At 42.6% G+C, this 20,906-nt stretch overlaps 1 protein-coding gene across 1 annotated transcript; it reads left to right on the top strand.

The window, feature by feature from the left end:
• Positions 1 to 10,629: 10,629 nt before the first annotated feature.
• On the top strand, positions 10,630 to 14,323 carry LOC124798381 (peroxiredoxin-6-like). The gene is made up of 4 exons (XM_047261754.1): positions 10,630 to 10,782; positions 13,413 to 13,569; positions 13,682 to 13,899; positions 14,014 to 14,323. The coding sequence occupies exons 1-4, from the start codon at positions 10,700 to 10,702 to the stop codon at positions 14,216 to 14,218; spliced, it is 663 nt and encodes a 220-aa protein (XP_047117710.1). The 5' UTR covers positions 10,630 to 10,699; the 3' UTR covers positions 14,219 to 14,323.
• Positions 14,324 to 20,906: the final 6,583 nt, after the last annotated feature.

The following is a 20,906-nucleotide window of genomic DNA, read 5'->3' as shown; positions in this document are numbered from 1 at the left end:
ACTGAAACCCAGTGCAGGCACATAGACTACTCGTTTCGAATAGCACAAAAGTGATCGACGGTCTTAAGTACCCATGCGGACGGACCACCATCAGCAGTATCACATGACTTCATTTCGTGAGACAATGCGATGAAGTTCGGAATTTAATCCATGACATTGGTGCAAACACTGATGATCAGGAACTTCACGCCACAAACCCTCCTCTTCTTACCGCCCAAATACTGGCTGCTGCTGAGCAAGCGTGTAACGAGACTAAACAGTGAAGGTCATCAGTCTCTTCTTCACCCCCTCCCCCCTCCTCCCCCCTCTTCCAGAACACAAGCAGTGTACCCAATGTGTCTGCATATAGAGTAAATACTATGTGCAACTGTGAGAAACTGTTCTGAATGTTTGCGTAGCGTGTGTCTGAGGCGGAACATGGGAACCAGCCTGGTGTACACCTTGTGGGATGTGGGAAACCGCCTAAAAACCACATCGACACCGACCAGCACGCCAATCCCTGATAGTTGATCCGCCGGAAGGATTCGATCCAGGGCCGGCATAACCAATATACAGTGACGGAAAAAAAATCGAACACCAAAAAGTAATTAATGTTGAGTACTGAAATTTCGGAAATACATTTGTCTAGGTAACATATTTAAGTGCCTGACATTGCAAGATCAGAGGCTAATGTAAGTGTGAGATAACCCATTGTTAACTGTGAAATACTGGTACATTAATAAGCCTTGTAACCGCCAGAATGTTGAATGCAATCGTTTTGTGAACATACGAGGATGATGGATGTGTTAAAGGGAGCACCGACTGGAGGAAGGAAAAATTAAGAGAGGACAAAAGTGTTTTTTGGTTAAGATTCGCATGTAAGAAGGAAAATGGAAGATATTCAGAATAACTTAAGTGATGGTTAACATTTATTTGACATTCAAGTAGCTTCGTAGCACAACGGACGAATGGGAGAAGTGTGAAGAAACTGTTAATATCAGACGTTAATTATCTTGTTTATAGAAAGGGTAGCTATTGAATGAACAGTGTACTCGGCTAATTAAAATTGCATGTGAACATTCAAACTAAAAACTAATTAAAACTATCCGATGAATTAATCAGGTGTTCCCCAGGGAAGCGTCCTGGGACCTCTGCTGTTCCTGATCTATATAAATGACGTGGGTGACAATTCTCCTAGGTTGTTCGCAGATGATGCTGTAATTTGCCGTCGAGTAAGGTCATCCGAAGACCAGTATCAGTTGCAAAGCGATTTAGAAAAGATTGCTGTATGGTGTGGCAGGTGGCAGTTGACGCTAAATAACGAAAAGTGTGAGGTGATCCACACGAGTTCCAAAAGAAATCCGTTGGAATTCGATTACTCGATAAATAGTACAATTCTCAAGGCTGTCAATTCAACTAAGTACCTCGGTGTAAAAATTACGAACAACTTCAGTTGCAAAGACCACATAGATAATATTGTGGGGAAGGCGAGCCATAGGTTGCGTTTCATTGGCAGGACACTTAGAAGATGCAACAAGTCCACTAAAGAGACAGCTTACACTACACTCGTTCGCCCTCTGTTAGAATATTGCTGCGCGGTGTGGGATCCTTACCAGGTGGGATTGACGGAGGACATCGAAAGGGTGCAAAAAAGGGCAGCTCGTTTTGTATTATCGTGTAATAGGGCAGAGAGGGTGGCAGATATGATACGCGAGTTGGGATGGAAGTCATTAAAGCAAAGTCGTTTTTCGTCGCAGCGAGATCTATTTACGAAATTTCAGTCACCAACTTTCTCTTCCGAATGCGAAAATATTTTGTTAAGCCCAACCTACATAGGTAGGAATGATCATCAAAATAAAATAAGAGAAATCAGAGCTCGAACAGAAAGGTTTAGGTGTTCGTTTTTCCCGCGCGCTGTTCGGGAGTGGAATGGTAAGGAGATAGTATGATTGTGGATCGATGAACCCTCTGCCAGGCACTTAAATGTGAATTGCAGAGTAATCATGTAGATGTAGATGAAGATGTAGATGTAGATGAAACACAGTTAAATGCATATTTGCTCTGATTAATTCTTGAAGGTGGATCACTTTTGCTTTGCTGTTTGGATTTGGCCCTACAGCTGGCGGCTTAGTAAGTAAAAATCGTTCACGTAACGTTAACTCTCCGTTTCTGTATGCTTTTGCTACCTAAATTATCATGTGATAAACTTCTGCTACGAGTTTATTCCATGTTCTTGTGGTGCGTTTGAGAGTATAAATGCGATTATGAATGTGTGTAGTCGACCCCGTTTAAGGACAGCTTGCTGAGGAAGCAGCTTATTCGAGTATAACAGTCTACTCAGTTGACCAAAGGGAAGACAACAGTGGTTTTAACGAAAAGTAAAGATTCAGCAGTAGTGATGGTAGCAAAGACATAGTAACACAAAGTATGGAAGCTATAGGAGAAAGTAAAAGTGGGGAATTAATGAAATGGTCTACGTCTTTCTATGATGCAGCCATCGGTAAATAACTGTTGAAACCAGTATAGTCACTAACAATACAAGACGGTCAGAAACAGTCTGAAAAATTGTTAGGGCGTTGCAGGGTAGGTCGCGCGGAGAAATAATTGTTAAGGAAAAACAATCGGTACATTGCTCCATTTCTGAGTTAATTAGAACTGAAGTTAGCAAATTAGGCTGCTGCGTGCGCAGATCCAAGCGGCCACTCCAGATACGATTAGCGTCAGTTGTTCTGATAGCGTGGGTCAGGCCTAGTCAATCTTTGTACCCACCGCTCACTTTTGTATCTCTGTTATTATTAATTTTTTAGCTGCCCACCGGTGCCACAGTAATGGTGATTTATGAAGTCGGGAAGTGGCTTTACTTTACAAAATTTTTAAATCAGTGTTACAGCAAATTAAAGCAGACAGCAATGATTACTTACCAAATACTTTATGTCCACATTTTATGGTAAAATAATGAAAGTGTTTTTAAACATCCCTACCTACAAGTATTACCGTACATTATGAGAGCTAGAACGTCCGCTAGTGGACGGTAGGGACCAGGTTGACTACCACTGACATAGATTGTAGTGCATGAGTCTGTTCAGTCTCTGGGTCGGGTTCGATTCTTACTACCGTCCCATGTCCAATTTTTGAATCGCTCTCTTGTTTAGTTCAAGGAAATCAAACGAAGTATACGTTTGGCGACACCATCCCTGGCGCGCCACGTGAATTTGCGCGTGCAACGGCCTGATTGACCAACTTCAAACCTAATTAACTCGGAAACGGAACAACGTATCGAATTTTTTTCTTAACAGTTATTTCTCAGCACAACCTATCCTGCGACACACTTAAAAGCTCCTAAGACTGTTTCTGGCCCCCCTGTGTTTGTGATCAATGACTGAAAAAAATTGTATGGTGAAAAATAAAGGCTTCAATTTGATAGAGAAATCACATCGCTTTTCCGGCTTCTATCAATTCAGTTGCAGAATTTCCAGCCATGTATACTTGAATATAGAGCACTGAAATTAATGCTGTAATTACTTGTTCCTTTCCTCTCCGGCTAGCCAGATAGAAAAAGGGGAAACATGAGTTGGCGTGAAGCGTGCCTGTGAGCCGAATGATAACAGAGTCCATGATGGTGGCGGGAGTGGCTGCGCTGACGTAATGGCGTAGTCGGCCACAGCGGCCAAGGTTGCTGACGAGACAGACTGTCTTGTGTATCTCCGTCTCTCTCTAACGCCGGCAGTGACTTGCGGGATCCGCTTTCCTCATGCAGTCGCATCATTCACGCAGTACTCCATACACTGGACACAGTGCGCACCTTTAGTGAATTCTAGTTTGTTTAAAAAAATAGATTAGAGCCACCCCATTTTCTCAGAATGCATGTAATCTATAAATGAAATTAGTTTCTCAGTACCAAGAGTAGACAGTTTCAGATGTGTGTTCTCTTGCTGCAGTCTTCAGCCCGAAAATGGTTTTATGCAGTTCTCGGCTCCAATCTATCCTGAGTGAACCTCTCCACGTCTGCATAATCAATGCAACCTACATCCATTTGAAGGTGCTTGATGTGTTCAAGCCTTGTTCTGCCTCCACAGCTCTTACCTCTCCACACTTCCTTCTACTATCAAACTGACAATTCCTTGACGTCTGAATCTCTTCTTTTAGTCATGTTACGCCACAATTTTCCTTTTCCCCCTGTTCGATTTACTACCTCTCATTTGTTATTATATCTACCTATTTTTCAGCATTCTACTCACGCATCACATTTCAAAAGCATGTTTTCTTTTTGCCTGAGCTATTTACCATCCGCGTTTCATTTTAGTACAAGGCTACACTTCTTACAAATAACTTCAGAAAACACTTCCCAACACTTAAATGTGTATTCGATTTTAGCATCTTCTCTTTTTGAGAAATGCTTTTACTTTCTAAAATGGTTCAAATGGCTCTGAGCACTATGGGACTTAACATCTGAGGTCATCAGTCCCCTAGAACTTACAACTATTTAAACCTAACTAACCTAAGGACATCACACACATCCATGCCCGAGGCAGGATTCGGACCTGCTACCGTAGCAGTCGCGCGGTTCCGAACTGAAGCGCCTAGAACCGCTCGGCCACCGCGGCTGGCTTTTACTTTCTACCTGAGTTCTGTTATAGCTGTTATCACACTTAAATCATCACTCCTCTTACAAAAACCAAAATGCTTGTCAATTTCAATGGTTTTGTGTATTAAAGTCACTAACTACACGTCTTTGTGCCATGCTGTGCTGTTACTGAAGTCAAAAGAAAGAGGTTTCTGTGCCTCGTGATGACTGGGTGTTGTGTGATATCCTTAGGTTAGTTAGGTTTAAGTAGTTCTAAGTTCTAGGGGACTGATGACCATAGATGTTAAGTCCCATAGTGCTCAGAGCCATTTGAACCGTCAAAAGAAAAAGGGCCTGCAAGACAGTTGTTATTATTATTCTCGTATTGACCCAATAGAACCGCGTGGGGTACACTCAATCAATGTCGCTCCTTTGTGTCCCAATTTGTTTCCCCCTTTCACAATGAAGTGTCTTTCTTTCATCAGATCACGGTGTTCCAGCCCGTCTTCTAATTTCCCTCTGACAAACTTTCCAATCGAATATTTTTGGTCTGAATATCAGTTATAGTGTGTAAAACCTTTGTATGATTTTCAGTGAAATGACCTGAAACGATTCAGTGTGAAAGTTAAGAATACGGTATATGATTCTTTTGTAAGTAGGGCTACCTGCTTGCCGTTTACAGTTTATTAAATAGCAATATAACAGCGAACATAATTAGCCTTTAATGTTACTCACGTAACTTGCGCAAAGTTAGTATCTTTTTAACTATCGATGCCACCAGGGTTTATACAGCGTGTTACAAAAAGGTACGGCCAAACTTTCAGGAAACATTCCTCACACACGAAGAAAGAAAATATGTTATGTGGACATGTGACCGGAAACGCTTACTTTCCATGTTAGAGCTCATTTTATTACTTCTCTTCAAATCAGATTAATCATGGAATGGAAACACACAGCAATAGAACGTACCAGCATGACTTCAAACACTTTGTTACAGGAAATGTTCAAAATGTCCTCCATTAGCGAGGATACATGCATCCACCCTCCGTCGCATGGAATCCCTGATCCGCTGATGCAGCCCTGGAGAATGGCGTCTTGTATCACAGCCGTCCACAATATGAGCACGAAGAGTCTCTACATTTGGTACCGGAGTTGCGTAGACAAGAGCTTTCAAATGCCCCCATAAATGAAAGTCAAGAGGGTTGAGGTCAGGAGAGCGTGGAGACCATGGAATTGGTCCGCCTCTACCAATCCATCGGTCACCGAATCTGTTGTTGAGAAGCGTACGAACACTTCGACTGAAATGTGCAGGAGCTCCATCGTACATGAACCACATGTTGTGTCGTACTTGTAAAGGCACATGTTCTAGCAGCACAGGTAGTGTATCCCGTATGAAATCATGATAACGTGCTCCATTGAGCGTAGGTGGAAGAACATGGGCCCAATCAAGACATCACCAACAATGCCTGCCCAAACGTTCACAGAAAATCTGTCTTGATGACGTGATTGCACAATTGCGTGCGGATTCTCGTCAGCCCACACATGTTGATTGTGAAAATTTACAATTTGATTACATTGGAATGAAGCCTCATCCGTAAAGAGAAATTTGCACTGAAAAGAGGATTGACACATTGTTGGATGAACCATTCGCAGAAGTGTACCCGTGGAGACCAATCAGCTGCTGATAGTGCCTGCACATCCTGTACATGGTACGGAAAGAACTGGTTCTCCCGTAGCACTCTCCATACAGTGACGTGGTCAACGTTACCTTGAACAGCAGCAACTTCTCTGAAGCTGATATTAGGGTTATCGTCAACTGCACGAAGAATTGCCTCGTCCATTGCAGGTGTCCTCGTCGTTCTAGGTCTTCCCCAGTCGCGAGTCATAGGCTGGAATGTTCCGTGCTCCCTAAGACGCCGATCAATTGCTTCGAACGTCTTCCTGTCGGGACACCTTCGTTCTGGAAATCTGTCTCGATACAAACGTACCGCGCCACGGCTGTTGCCCCGTGCTAATCCATACATCAAATGGGCATCTGCCAACTCCGCATTTGTTAACATTGCACTGACTGCAAAACCACGTTAGTGATGAACACTAACCTGTTGATGCTACGTACTGATGTACTTGATGTGCAGAGCAATGAGTCGCATGTCAGCACAAGCACCGAAGTCAACATTACCTTCCTTCATAGGGCCAACTGGCAGTGAATCGAGGAAGTACAGTACATACTGACGAAACTAAAATGGGCTCTAACATGGAAATTAAGCGTTTCCGGACACATGTCCACATAACATCTTTTCTTTATTTGTGTGTGAGGAATGTTTCCTGAAAGTTTGGCCGTACCTTTTTGTAACACCTTGTATAAAAATAATAGCGAACCCAGGTATGCTTCTTCCGCAGCTCCTGGTCGTGCGGTAGCGTTCTCGCTTCCCACGCCCGGGTTCCCGGGTTCGATTCCCGGCGGGGTCAGGGATTTTCTCTGCCTCGTGATGACTGGGTGTTGTGTGATGTCCTTAGGTTAGTTAGGTTTAAGTAGTTCTAAGTTCTAGGGGACTGATGACCATAGATGTTAAGTCCCATAGTGCTCAGAGCCATTTGAACCATTTGAACCAGGTATGCTTCGCAATTGCCAAATTTGAATGGAACTTGGATATACGTCCTCATTTCGCCCTCCCCCTCTCTCTGTCCACCCCCTGTGCCCATATGCTCCCCCCCTCTCTATCTCTCACCATCTCCTCCATCCCCTCTCTCTGTGCGTCTCCTCCTCCTCCTCCTGCTGTATATGCCCCTTTCCTCGCCTCACCCTCTCCGTCCATCTATCTCTCACCTTCTCTGATCTTCAGCCTTGTTTATTCTTATTTCCAATGAAACCTTCATGGCAGTTGAACTCGCTTAACAATCGGTTGGTTTCATTGGTACGCGGGTTATGGGAGACCTTTCCCGCTGCTGGATGTGAATGGATAGTACCTTCAATGATAATATTTTACATAATTTTAATCTGTCCTATATTCGTAATCAAAACTTGTATTGTATTGTTCTGTATGTGAACCGGGAACCTAGAAACGACGGAGAGGCTCCGTCCCCGCCGCAGCCGCACGCAGTAGTCCACAACCCCACGACGACTACCGCAGTCCACTTCACCCCTCCACCGCCCCACACCGAACCCAGGGTTATTGTGCGGTTCGGCCCCCGGTGGACCCCCCCCCCCTCCCCCCCCCAGGGAACGTCTCACACCACACTAGTGTAACCCCTACGTTTGCGTGGTAGAGTAATGGTGGTGTACGCGTACGTGGAGAACTTGATTGCGCAGCAATCGCCGACATAGTGTAACTGAGGCGGAATAAGGGGAACCAGCCCGCATTCCCCCAGGCAGATGGAAAACCGCCTAAATACCATCCACAGACTGGCCGGCTCACCGGACCTCGACACAAGTCCGCCGGGCGGATTCGTGCCGGGGACCAGGCGCTCCTTCCCATTCCGGAAAGCCGTGCGTAGACCGCTCGGGTAACCGGGTGGGCTAATCAAAACTTACTGTCAGAAAGAAAACGGAGCCACACAGTTTCACAGCACAAGATTTTCTTTCTTGTAGCCGACTGAAAAAGAAAATCTGAACATTATCGCTTAAAAAAATAAAATGGCCCCTGTCAGTTTGAACGCTAAATCGGTCGAGAAATTTTCGAGACCTTTGCTGACAACGTTTCCCCTTCATACAGTACACATATATTTATACGTCATTTGTATTTTAAAAAATGTTACATATGTCTGTGCGAACGTTTATTAGAGTACTGTCTAAAATTATGAAACAAATAGCCTAAGTCCGTCCAAGTGTTTATTACGTGTTATGTAAAAGTTTGATGTAAACTGGTCAAGAATTTTAGAGACAGTTTACGTGCCAACTGCTTCACCGCAGTGGTAACACCGGTACCCGTCAGATCACCGCATTTTAGCACTGTCCGGCTTGGCTACCACATGGATGGGTGACCTCCTGCGTGTTCCTACCGCTGTTCGTGAGCGGGATACACTCTGCCCTTGTGAGGCCAATTGAGGAACTACCAAGTGGTTATAATTAAAATTTGCCTAGATTTCCAGAGGGCTTTTGATACCGTTCCTCACAAGCGACTATTAATCAAATTGCGTACATAGGGAGTATCGTCTCAGTTGTGTGACTGGATTCGTGTTTTCTTCTCAAAGAGGTCACATTTCGTAGTGATAGACGGTAAATCATCGAGTAGAATAGAATTGATATCTGGCGTTTTGCAAGGTAGTGTCATAGACCCTCTGCTGTTCCTGATTTACATAAATGATCTAGGTGGTAATCTGAGCAGCCCCCTTCGATTGTTTGCAGATGACGCTGTAATTCACCGTCTAATAAAATCATCAGACGATCAGTTCCAATTACAAAATGATCTAGAGAGAATTTCTGTATGACGCGAAAAAAGGCAATTGACACTAAACAATGAAAAGTGCGAGGTCATCCACATGGGTACTAAAAGAAATCCGATAAAGTTTGGGTATACAATGAATCGCACAAATCTAAGGGCTGTCAATTCGACTAAATACCTAGGTATTACAGTTACGAGCAGCTTAAATTGGAAAGACCACATAGATGATATTGTGGGGAAGGCGAAACAAAGACTGCGCTTTGTTGGCAGAACACTTAGAAGATGCGACAAACCTACTAAAGAGACAGCCTACATTACACTTATCCGTCCTCTGCTGGAATATTGTTGCGCGGTATCGGATCCTTACCATGTAGGATTGACGGAGGACATCGAAAAAGTACAAAGAAGGGCAGCCCGTTTCGTGTTGTCGCGCAATAGGGGCGAGAGTGTCACTGATATGATACGTGAGTTGGGGTGGCAGTCACTGATACAAAGGCGGGTTTCTTTACGGCGAGATCTGTTTACGAAATTTCAATCACCAACTTTCACTTCCGAATGCCAAAATATTTTGCTGAACTCACCTACATAGGGAGAAATGATCATCATAATAAAATAAAACAAATCAGAGCTAGAGGGGGGTTCCTTTTTCCCACGCGCCATTCGAGAGTGGAATGATAGAGAAGTAGTATGAAAATGGTTCGTGAAGCCCTCTCCCGGCCACTCAAGTGTGAATTGCAGAGTAACCATGTAGATGTAAATGTAGATGTAATACGTTGTAACAAGGAAACTAATTACCGTACGAGGACCAAAGTTGGTAGTATTAATGTAAAGAACACGGGTAAGAGAAACAACACAGAGTCAATTCAGCTGAAACACTTTTAATGTGCTGCTACGTTACGTCATACCATTACATACCGGTATCATTACTTCTACAGAAGGGACTCAATATGGTGCCCATCAGTGTCCAGAAGATCTGAAAGCGCTGGATTGCATTCTTCATAGCAGAACGAAGCATGTCCGTAGGTACGCTGGCTACCTCTCATGATACGCTGCGATTCAGATCAGCACATGCGTGAATGTTCCCCTGGTAAATCCTGACCTTCAGGTAGCCCCACAGCCAGAGAGGTGCTGCTGGGTTTGAACCGGTAGACTCGATCAATACATGAATGATACGGAAATAGTTCGTAAACTGAAATGGGAACCCCTAGAGAAGTCCTTCCCGCTAAACACTGTGGAGAAAGGTTGGAGAACCGGCATTTGCGACAGACTGCAGAACGATTCTACTGCCACAAATGTACGTCTCACGTAAGGACGCTAATACAGGATGAGAGTCGCGGCTCGAGCGGAAGCTTATAGTCGTTTTCCCTTCGCTCCATTTGCGAGCAGAACAGGAAAGGGAATGACTGGTATTGGTACAAGGTACCCTCCACCATGCACCATCTGGTGATACGTGGAGTATATATATGTAGATGTAGATGTAGGTGTAGAAGCAGTAACAAGCGCCTGTTGTTTTGCTTCCGCTGGAAAGCAGCAGTTGTCGGGTGGGAGTAAGCCAGGCCTTGCTTATCGCAGTACGAATGACGCAGTGATTTCTGGCCGGCTAGCAGCACGGGTGAAGAGCGCCGCGCGCAGCGTTCTCGCAGTGACTGTCCGACAGCAGCACGAGTGTTGGGTGACACAGCAGGGAGCGCGGCAGATATAAGCAGCGGCCGCAGCCTTCCCAAGTCAGTCCGCACACCACCGGCTACCAGTACAGAGACACAGAGGCAGCAGCATGAAGCTCGAGAGCATCGTACCCAACTTCAAGGCGCCCTCCACGCAGGGGCCACTGGACTTCTACAAGTGGAAAGGCGACTCGTGAGTACTCCAGCTGCAAATACTCACATTTCTGTTTGTTTCACCCTTTCTACGGAATAACGCTATTTTTGTTTCCCACGACGTCATGCGTCTATAAAACAATTATCTGCAGTAACTAGTTTCTGTTCCTGTGTGTTCCACTTCGTAAAAGTAAATGAGTTTTCAATCTTTTCAAACTAATTCCCTAATGTTGTTTTCGTGGTCTTCGAAACGGAAATTGGTTCCTCTCCTCGCTAATACAATCTTTTTGTTTCTGTAAAACAACTGCAACACTTGAACCCCAGTCTTCACCTAAAATTTTTGTCCCTCACCCAGTCCTCTGTTACTAAGTCAAAAACTGTGTTACGCTTAATGTTTTCATTTGTCAACCTATGCCTTCTTTTAATCAAGTTGTGCCTCTATTCAGTATTTCTTCATTAGTATTCCGATCTACTCATTCAACTTTCATCGTTATTCTGTTCCACCACAGCTTATATTTACTTCTTGTCTGTACTGTTAAGCGCTCGTAATTCTGTTCTATATAAGGCTAAATTCAGTTCATTTGCTTTCAGAAGCAATTTATATTAAACGTTACAAAGTCCTCTTTTTCAGAAAAGGTTTTCTTGCTACTGTCAACCAATGCTATACATCCTCTTCACTTCTGCCATTGTCAGTTACTGTCGTGGGCAAACAACAAAACTCTTCTACCTTTCTATCTCTCTACTCATAAGCTAATTCCCCCAGAACCACCTGCTTTAATAATACTAATCTTTTGTTGCTATAATCTATATTTTTTCGGAAGTGTGGCAACTACATTTTCCTTTATTTTCTTTCTTTGTTCGTGTAAATGTGTACCTGTGAATTCAATACCCTTGCTAATGTGAAGATTTCGTTTGTCGTCTTACTACCGAAATCTCTCTTTCAAAAAGCTATGCTCCCAAGAACTATCTTCGTCAGCTAGTCATGTCTCCCAAAGTGCAAACATTTTTAGCCTTCGCTGACTGTTTTTCCATCTGTCGTCTTCTCCATGTTCTGTTTGTTACACTCATAACTTGTACTTCCGCCTCCTCACATACTACGTGGCATAATTTGTAATTAAATTTTTTTCATAGGGTCGAATTGCAATGGCAAAATATAAATTCACTATTAAAGCTCTTGAAACAAGTTTATCTAGCACTAGTAGTTACCGTAATTGGCTCTAGGTTCAAATGGCTCTGAGCACCATGCGACTTAACATCTGAGGTCATCAGTCGCCTAGAACTTAGAACTAATTAAATCTAACTAACCTAAGGACATCACACACATCCATGCCCGAGGCAGGATTCGAACTTGCGACCGTATTGCCTCTAGGAAATGGTTTTTCTACCACTAGTTCCTACAGAGAATCTACCAGAAGCGCCACCATTCTATGAGTTCATACTATACCATAGCGCAATAACCGATGTTTCTGTCCGTAGCATTAAATTTCGTGTACTATACCTGCCGTGTCATAACTAAAGAGAAAAATCAAAAAGTCAATTTTTTTGACCACTCACTAAGATTAACAGTGACGTAATTTGCTAATATGAATCGTACTGTTATTTTTACAGGCATTAAACTTTTACGCTGATTTCGCTTGCTAATTATAAAACCCATAATACTGTCCTCAGCCACACTGATTTTGCACAAATAAAAACGAATCACATATTTTATTTAATTGTAATGTTTTCTAGGTGGTTTCAGTAAATCTAAATCTGAACTATTATAATGTATGAAACTCCAGCGTACGTGTGGAGGATTTATAAACTTTAAAAGTCGATTATCAGTAGCTTTCCAGTAATTATTAATGTAGTTAACAGAACATTCCCCGTTAGTTTCAGTAGTATAATTAGTGCTAATAAATGGACAGTCCTCTAAGTTTAATACTACGAAATCAGTGAAATTCCTCCTGCTTTGTAGAGTAGTTGAAGATTTGATCTTATATCAGGAATACACGTTTTTGCCCTGGATATCCAGGTCATTGTAAAATGGAGAATAATTCATAGGAGCCCTTTTCCTACAAGTCACACAGCGTGGCCACATTATCTTCCTTGCTCAGTCATAACTTTCTGAAGCAGCTATATTTATGGGAAAATCTATATCGTTCACAAACATCCATAACCCATTTCTCGTATATGTTACTCTAAATCAATGCTGAATAATTCGTCTCACAAATAATCATTCGTGAATGCAACTTTCAAGGAGAACTAATTGCTTTAAGCTGTTACAATGTTTATAATGAGTTTCTAGAGGATAAGTGCTTTTTCTTTTTTGTTGCCAAATCTTGTGTAATGGAAATGGGAATAAGATTAAACAAAATGAATAGGAATATTATAACTACTTGATGCAGTACCTAGTAACATCTGTACAACATTTTCCTATAATTACATTTAAAAAATAACGATTAATTGATAATGGTGCCCATTTGTTTTTCGAACACAATCTACAAAACTTCAGCGATCAAGTTTCTGATCATATAGTAGAAAAAAGAACACCCCGAAAAATAAATTCTGTTTATGTTATCAAATAAGAATTAAGTATTCAGTCACATGAACAATTTCAAATTGACAATACAACTGTGGATTAGAATGGTACACAAGTTTAACCTGTATATTTGCACCTTTGCTCGACAGGTGGTGTGTTCTGTTCTCACACCCGGCGGACTTCACGCCAGTGTGTACCACAGAGCTGGGCCGCATCGCCGTCCACAACCCGGAGTTCCAGAAGCGAGGAGTCAAGCTGCTGGCGCTCTCCTGTGACAAGCTCAAGGACCACGTCGACTGGGTCAATGTGAGTGTTCCACACTACTGGCAAACTCTGACTGAATTGAGAGCGAGATGAGATCCATAACACCTCCATATCACACTAGAGCTCATGGCTATCACCCCTGTGTTGTCTACAGGACATCAAGTCGTACTGCAAGGACATTCCCGGCGACTTCCCGTACCCCATCGTGTCCGACGAGACGCGCGAGCTAGCCGTCAAGCTGGACATGATCGACGAGCGCGACAAGGACAACGTGGAGAAGGCGATGACGGTGAGGGCCATGTACGTCATCGGGCCGGACAACCGGCTGCGCCTCTCCATGGTGTACCCCGCGTCCTGCGGCCGCAACGTCGAGTGAGTACCGCTGCCACACCCTCCACGCTCACACACACACACACACACACACACACGTAGTGTACACTGCACTCTGTGCATGGTTGGTGAGACGCGTGTCTGCTGGTGTTTCAGTGAGCTGCTGCGCGTGATCGACTCCCTGCAGCTGACGGACCGGCTGAAGGTGGTGGCCACTCCCGCCAACTGGACGCCCGGTACCAAGGTGATGATCCTGCCGCACGTGCCCGACCAAGACCTGCCCAAGCTCTTCCCCGGAGGCGTCGAGCGCGTCTCCATGCCCTCCGGCAACAACTACGTGCGCACCACCACAGACTACTGAGATACTACAGCTATCTCTCAACTCATTTGTACATGGCTTCAGGTCAATCTTGTAAATAATTTATATTTTTAAAAGCAAATAAACTATCTTGTACCGTGACTATAATCATGAGTTGTTTATCACGAGTTCGCCTGGTTAAATCTGGAAAGAATTAACGCTGTTCATTTGTAGGTACCATGAAGGCAATAATGCCTTCAAAAGACGGAAGCAGAAGAAATGCAAAAGAGACTATGGTAGACCAATGTAACTGATGAGCATTTACAAAAATTTCGTGTGTTTTGGTGTTACAGTCTAGAATATCAAATTTATGAATTACATCCTACAGCTTCTGTTGAAGCAACTGGGAATTTTATCCACAGACTAGTAGTACATTTATTCATTGACGAAATGTGCTGTTAAGAATAACGTACAATCCAGCCCATTAACACTTCAGAAATAAAATACGAGAATTAGAAAATAGGTGCACTTCCCTGTTGTGAATCTAAATGTGGTACAGAAAATAGCATAATATACGGACATTGAACTCTTTGAGTATTTTCCCATGGAAATAAAATGTTTGACAGACAACATAAATGATTTGAAATGTAGGTTGAAGTTAGACTACTTTTACTTAACGTTAATTGGGGCTAGTAGTCAGTTGGTAAAGCACATGCCCAGAAAAGGGGTCATCGGACTGAATCCCTGTCGAACCATGGACATTTTTCAGCCTGTCTTTAAGCTAGCCTTTTTGTATCAATGATGTGAACATTGCCTAAGAACAACCCGTCGTTCAAATAACTTGAGAAACTGTGTGTCACCTTTCCCTAGTAGTATGACTTGGGTAAATTCGGGACACACAACTCGCTGAAATGGCGACCAATTGAAAGACGCTCCAGGCCGTTGAGCCACATGGAATTATTCTTCTCCTGAACAATTCATTTTACTCCTGATCTGATGTAATTACATTTTGCTGGAGATATACTGAGTCTCCACTTTATCTTTGATAACGATTACATCTGAAGAAAAAATTAAAACTTGTGCCAAGGCCAGGACTTGAACCCGAATCTCCTGCTCATTAGGCACATGTGTTTCCAATAGAGCACCCTGATATTCTCTCTAACAGAGCTGCCTGGACTACCGTAGGCCCATGCCCTCCCAAAGCAAACTTCAATTAATACCTCAACCCGACTTGATTTTCCCTTTCTTAAGTCTTCAGTACTACTGAGGCACAACTACTACTACGCCTGACTGATGTTAATTAGAAATAACTTAATCCATAGAAGAATAATGGTTGTAAGTAGCCAGTTACAAATATGTACATGGTGGCATTTGAGTATACAAATAGAAGTAAAGCTGTCCCCAGTCCTAGGGTTGGTTTGTGTATGTTGAAATGTCACTTACTGACTTAATAGTATATGAGATTATAACACTACTGGTCCGCTCGTTATACTGGCATGCAATTTACCTAGTGACGACAAGGTTTATTTTTGTCACAAGGCAGTCACGTATAACTCCACTATGGTAGTAAATTTGGCGAATATGACCTACACTTGCAGTAATTGTTACTATCTGAGAGCAATTTAGACAAGTGACCGAGTAATACCTAATGGTTTTGGCTTATCGAACTTAATACCAATGTTACTTAAGGACACAGAAAAAGACAGATCAAATTTAGAAAATGTTTTAGCTAATCACATTTACTCAACTGAAATAGAATACGGTCGCCAGGCTAATTAGGCATAGAAATGTAAAACATTTTTTAAAATAAACAGCGAATAGTTTTGATGAAAAAAACACAATCTATACTTCTTTCATACAGAAGTGCAGCGAACCCTTTTTCAAGCAGACAAGTAGAATAGTGGATATAACCAGTTTCAGTAGGAAATGCAAGTTCTCACAAACACCATTGACACTTTAGCACTCATAAACAGTAAACACTTTACCTGGCAGAATTTATTTCATCAACAATAAAAGTGGAAATCAATGTTAAACTAAAAATAGACTTGGACCTAGTCCTATTTCATCAGATACTTTCTAAACAGCACAAATTTAAGTAAAATTCACTTGCAGTAAGATTTACACATTCGTTAATAAGCAATGTTGTAACAGTTTTCATTAATAAAGGCACTCACAGTAACTTTACCTTCAGTAAGAAAAACAGTAAATGAAGGCTCACAAGCTGATATTACACTTTTCATCACACACAGCGTGCACAAAACTCAACATTAACTTCAAATGCATTTAGTATATTCATTAATCAAGTAAGTGTATGCATTTGGACCTGATGGGATACCAGTTCAATTTTACACAGAGTACGCGAAGGAACTTGCCCCCCTTCTTGCAGCGGTGTACCGTAGGTCTCTAGAAGAGCGTAGCGTTCCAAAGGATTGGAAAAGGGCACAGGTCATCCCCGTTTTCAAGAAGGGGCGTCGAGCAGATGTGCAGAACTATAGACCTATATCTCTAACGTCGATCAGTTGTAGAATTTTGGAACACGTATTGTGTTCGAGTATAATGACTTTTATGGAGACTAGAAATCTACTCTGTAGGAATCAGCATGGGTTTCAAAAAAGACGGTCATGTGAAACCCAGCTCGCGCTATTCGTCCACGAGACTCAGAGGGCCATAGATACGGGTTCACAGGTAGATGCCGTGTTTCTTGACTTCCGCAAGGCGTTCGATACAGTTCCCCACAGTCGTTTAATGAACAAAGTAAGAGCATATGGACTATCAGACCAATTGTGTGATTGGATTGAGGAGTTCCTAGATAACAGGACGCAGCATGTCATTCTCAATGGAGAGAAGTCTTCCGAAGTAAGAGTGATTTCAGGTGTGCCGCAGGGGAGTGTCATAGGACCGTTGCTATTCACAATATACATAAATGACCTTGTGGATGACATCGGAAGTTCACTGAGGCTTTTTGCGGATGATGCTGTGGTGTATCGAGAGGTTGTAACAATGGAAAATTGTACTGAAATGCAGGAGGATCTGCAGCGAATTGACGCATGGTGCAGGGAATGGCAATTGAATCTCAATGTAGACAAGTGTAATGTGCTGCGAATACACAGAAAGATAGATCCTTTATCATTTAGCTACAAAATAGCAGGTCAGCAACTGGAAGCAGTTAATACCATAAATTATCTGGGAGTACGCATTAGGAGTGATTTAAAATGGAATGATCATATAATGTTGATCGTCGGTAAAGCAGATGCCAGACTGAGATTCATTGGAAGAATCCTAAGGAAATGCAATCCGAAAACAAAGGAAGTAGGTTACAGTACGCTTGTTCGCTCACTGCTTGAATACTGCTCAGCAGTGTGGGATCCGTACCAGATAGGGTTGATAGAAGATATAGAGAAGATCCAACGGAGAGCAGCGCGCTTCGTTACAGGATCATTTAGTAATCGCGAAAGCGTTACGGAAATGATAGGTAAACTCCAGTGGTAGACTCTGCAGGAGAGACGCTCAGTAGCTCGGTACGGGCTTTTGTCAAAGTTTCGAGAACATACCTTCACCGAAGAGTCAAGCAGTATATTGTTCCCTCCTACGTATATCTCGCGAAGAGACCATGAGGATAAAATCAGAGAGATTAGAGCCCACACAGAGGCGCACCGACAATCCTTCTTTCCACGAACAATACGAGAATGGAATAGAAGGGAGAACCGATAGAGGTACTCAAGGTACCCTCCGCCACACACCGTCAGGTGGCTTGCGGAGTATGGATGTAGATGTAGATGTAATGGGTTTTAAATGCCCGTCTTTCTGCCTAAATCGTGTGGATCTACAACCACTTGATCAAGCGAAATTTATGGCTGTATAGATGATTTCTTGGTAGGGAGGATGCAGCATTATATCTTGGAGAGTCATCGACAGATGTAGAAATAATTACTGTCCCCCCCCCCCCCCCCCCTCCCAGGGAAATGTGTTTGGACCTTTGCTGTTCATGTTGTATATTAATGACCTTGCAGCCAATGTAAATAGTAACTTTAAAATTTTCGCAGAAGATGAAGTGGCGTATAATGAAGTAATGTCTGAAAAAGTGTACAAATATTCGTACAGATATTGATTATATTTCAAAGTTGTGCAAACATCGACAATTTTCTTTAAAGTTTCAGATATATAGGATTTTGCACCTCACGGAGCGAAAAAACTTAATAGCCTATGACTGCAACACCAGAGAGTCACAACTAGAGTGGGTCAACCCATACTAATATTTGGGTGTAATAGTTTCAAGGATTATAAAATGGAATGATCCCTCAGGTTGAGTCGAAGGTGACAGACATACAGTAAGTTCATTGGTAGAATACTAGTGAAGTGCATCCTGTCTACAAAGAAGACTGTTTACAGAACACAATTATGTGGAACTCGTACCAAATAGAACTAAAAACAGATACTGAAATCATACAATTAAGGGCAGAATTAATGATCACAAATTTGTTTGACCCATGGGAGAGCGACACAGAGATACTGAAGAAACTGGGCTAGCAAACGCTTGATGATAGGCACAAACTCTACTTCTTACGTAGTTTCGTGAACTAGTATTAAGTGATGAATCTAGGAATGCGCTTCTGATACCTACGTATCGCTCGTACAGGGTTCTCGAAGATAAGATTAGGCTAATTAAAGGAACTCCAGAGGCGACTGAACAATCATTCAACCCGTACTCCATACCCGAATGGACGGGAAGAAGCTTTAATAATTACTGGTACAGTGGAAAGTACTCTCTGACATGCACATGATGCAGGCTCTGGCAGTTGACTCTGAACGTAAATAAATGTAACGCATTGCGCATGCATTGGAAACGAAATCCACTACTGTACAGCTACACTATCGATGACAAATAGCTGGAGACAGCGTCTGCCGTAAAATATCCAGGCGTAACTATCCAGAGCGACCTTAAGTGGAATGACCATATGAAACAGATAGTGGGAAAAGCAGACACCAGACTCAGATTTATCGGAAATGTAACCCACCCACTAAAGAAGTGGCTTAGAAGGTGCTTGTTCGCCCCATCCTTGAGTATTGTTCATCTATCTGGGATCTCTATCAGGTAGGACTGATAGAGCATCCAACGAAGAGCGGCGCGTTTCGTCGCGGAATCGTTTAGCTGGCGAGAGAGCGTTACGGAGATGCTAAACAAACTCCACTGGTAGACGTTACAAGGCATGCGTTGTGCATAAAGGAGAGATTTACTATTGAAATTTGGGGACAGCACTTTTCAGGAGGAGTCGGACAACATATTACTTCGCCCCCTATACGTCTCGCGTATTGAGCACGAGGAGAAAATTCGAGGAATTAGAGCCAATACAGAGGCTCACCGATAATAATTCTTCCCACGCACTATTTGCGAGTGGAACAGGGTTGGAGGGATCAGATAGAACGCAAAATCCCCAAGACTGGCTAAGTTTCACGGAAGCTCGAAATTTAGTGCGGACGCCAGTGCAAGATGCTTTTAATAGTTTCCACAACAAGAGATTCTGGTCGTATGTAAAGTTCATCAGTGCCAAGAAACTGTCAATACCGTCACTGCGCGATAGCGATGGAAATGTTACTGATGATGGTGCCTCTAAAGCGGAGTTACTAAATGCAGTTTTCCGTAATCCCTTCAAGAAAGAAGACGAAGTAAATATTCCAGAATGCGAAACCAGAACAGCTGTTAGCATGAGTGACATAAAAGTAGATATCTTAGATGTTGCGAAACAAATCACTTAAGAAAGGCAAGTCTGCCGGTCCAGATGGTATACCAATCAGGTTCCTTTCAGATATGCAGGCACAATAGCGCCTTTCTTAGCAATCGTATACAACCGCTCACTTGACGAAATGTCTCTTTCTGAAGACTGCAAAGTAGCACAGGTCACCCCAATATTCAAGAAAGGAAATAAGAGTAACCCATTGAATTACAGACCCACATCACTTCAATTGCAGTAGGATTTTGGAGCATATGCTGTACTCGAACATTATGAACCACCTTGAAGAAAATGACTTATTGATGAATAACCAACACGGATTCAGAAAATATCGTTCTTTATTCCCATGAAGTAATGAGTGCTGTCGACAAGGGATCTCAGATCGATTCTGTACTCCTAGATTTCCAGAAGGCTTTTGATACTGTTCCTCACAAGCGACTATTAATCAAATTGCGTGCATATGTAGTATCGTCTCAGTTGTGTGACTGCATTCGTGATTTACTCTCAGAGAGGTTGTAATGTCTCTTGCAGCGGTCTCTACGCGATATTTTCAGAAATTTTATAAATTATATAACTCAGTACATATCTCGAAATATCTCTTCTTATCTTACCGATTATCAATGCAAAGTAGTTTCAAGCCCAATTATTCCTTGGAGCGTCCATTTACTCCATGGAATAGCTTCTCTGCTATCTATGTTTTCTCTTATGAAAAGAATGAGGGACTTCTTGCCGATTAGTCGTGATAGAAGGAGGATGTATATGTATGTATTGTTGAGCTAGTCGCCATCTTGATGAGATTCTGTACGAGAAGGAATTTAATACATGAACTAAACTAAAGTAAGTGTGTTCGCGTATTATTTAACTTATTATTATTGACAGTGTCTGCTTACTACGCTGTGTTGCACGGGATCAGTGGGGAACGTCTGATTTACACTGGACGAACCTGCCGTTTTGTATTCTCAAGACATCCAGTTACTTCAAATAAATAGGCTAACACGGTCTTACCAGCAGATCTCCGGTCT

Source organism: Schistocerca piceifrons, chromosome 5 (genome assembly GCF_021461385.2).
Source record: "Schistocerca piceifrons isolate TAMUIC-IGC-003096 chromosome 5, iqSchPice1.1, whole genome shotgun sequence".
In the NCBI taxonomy this organism is placed as follows: Eukaryota; Metazoa; Arthropoda; class Insecta; order Orthoptera; family Acrididae; genus Schistocerca; species Schistocerca piceifrons.
The sequence above is the reverse complement of the archived record's forward strand: the minus strand, read 5'-3'. Positions and strand labels throughout refer to the sequence as shown.

Excerpts from the sequence above, each read along its gene's own strand:
- LOC124798381 (XM_047261754.1), top strand. The coding sequence starts at position 10,700 with ATGAAGCTCGAGAGCATCGTACCCAACTTCAAGGCGCCCTCCACGCAG. Across the intron at positions 13,570-13,681 it reads ACCACGTCGACTGGGTCAAT|GACATCAAGTCGTACTGCAA; the intron begins GTGAGTGTTCCA and ends TGTTGTCTACAG. Across the intron at positions 13,900-14,013 it reads TCCTGCGGCCGCAACGTCGA|TGAGCTGCTGCGCGTGATCG; the intron begins GTGAGTACCGCT and ends CTGGTGTTTCAG.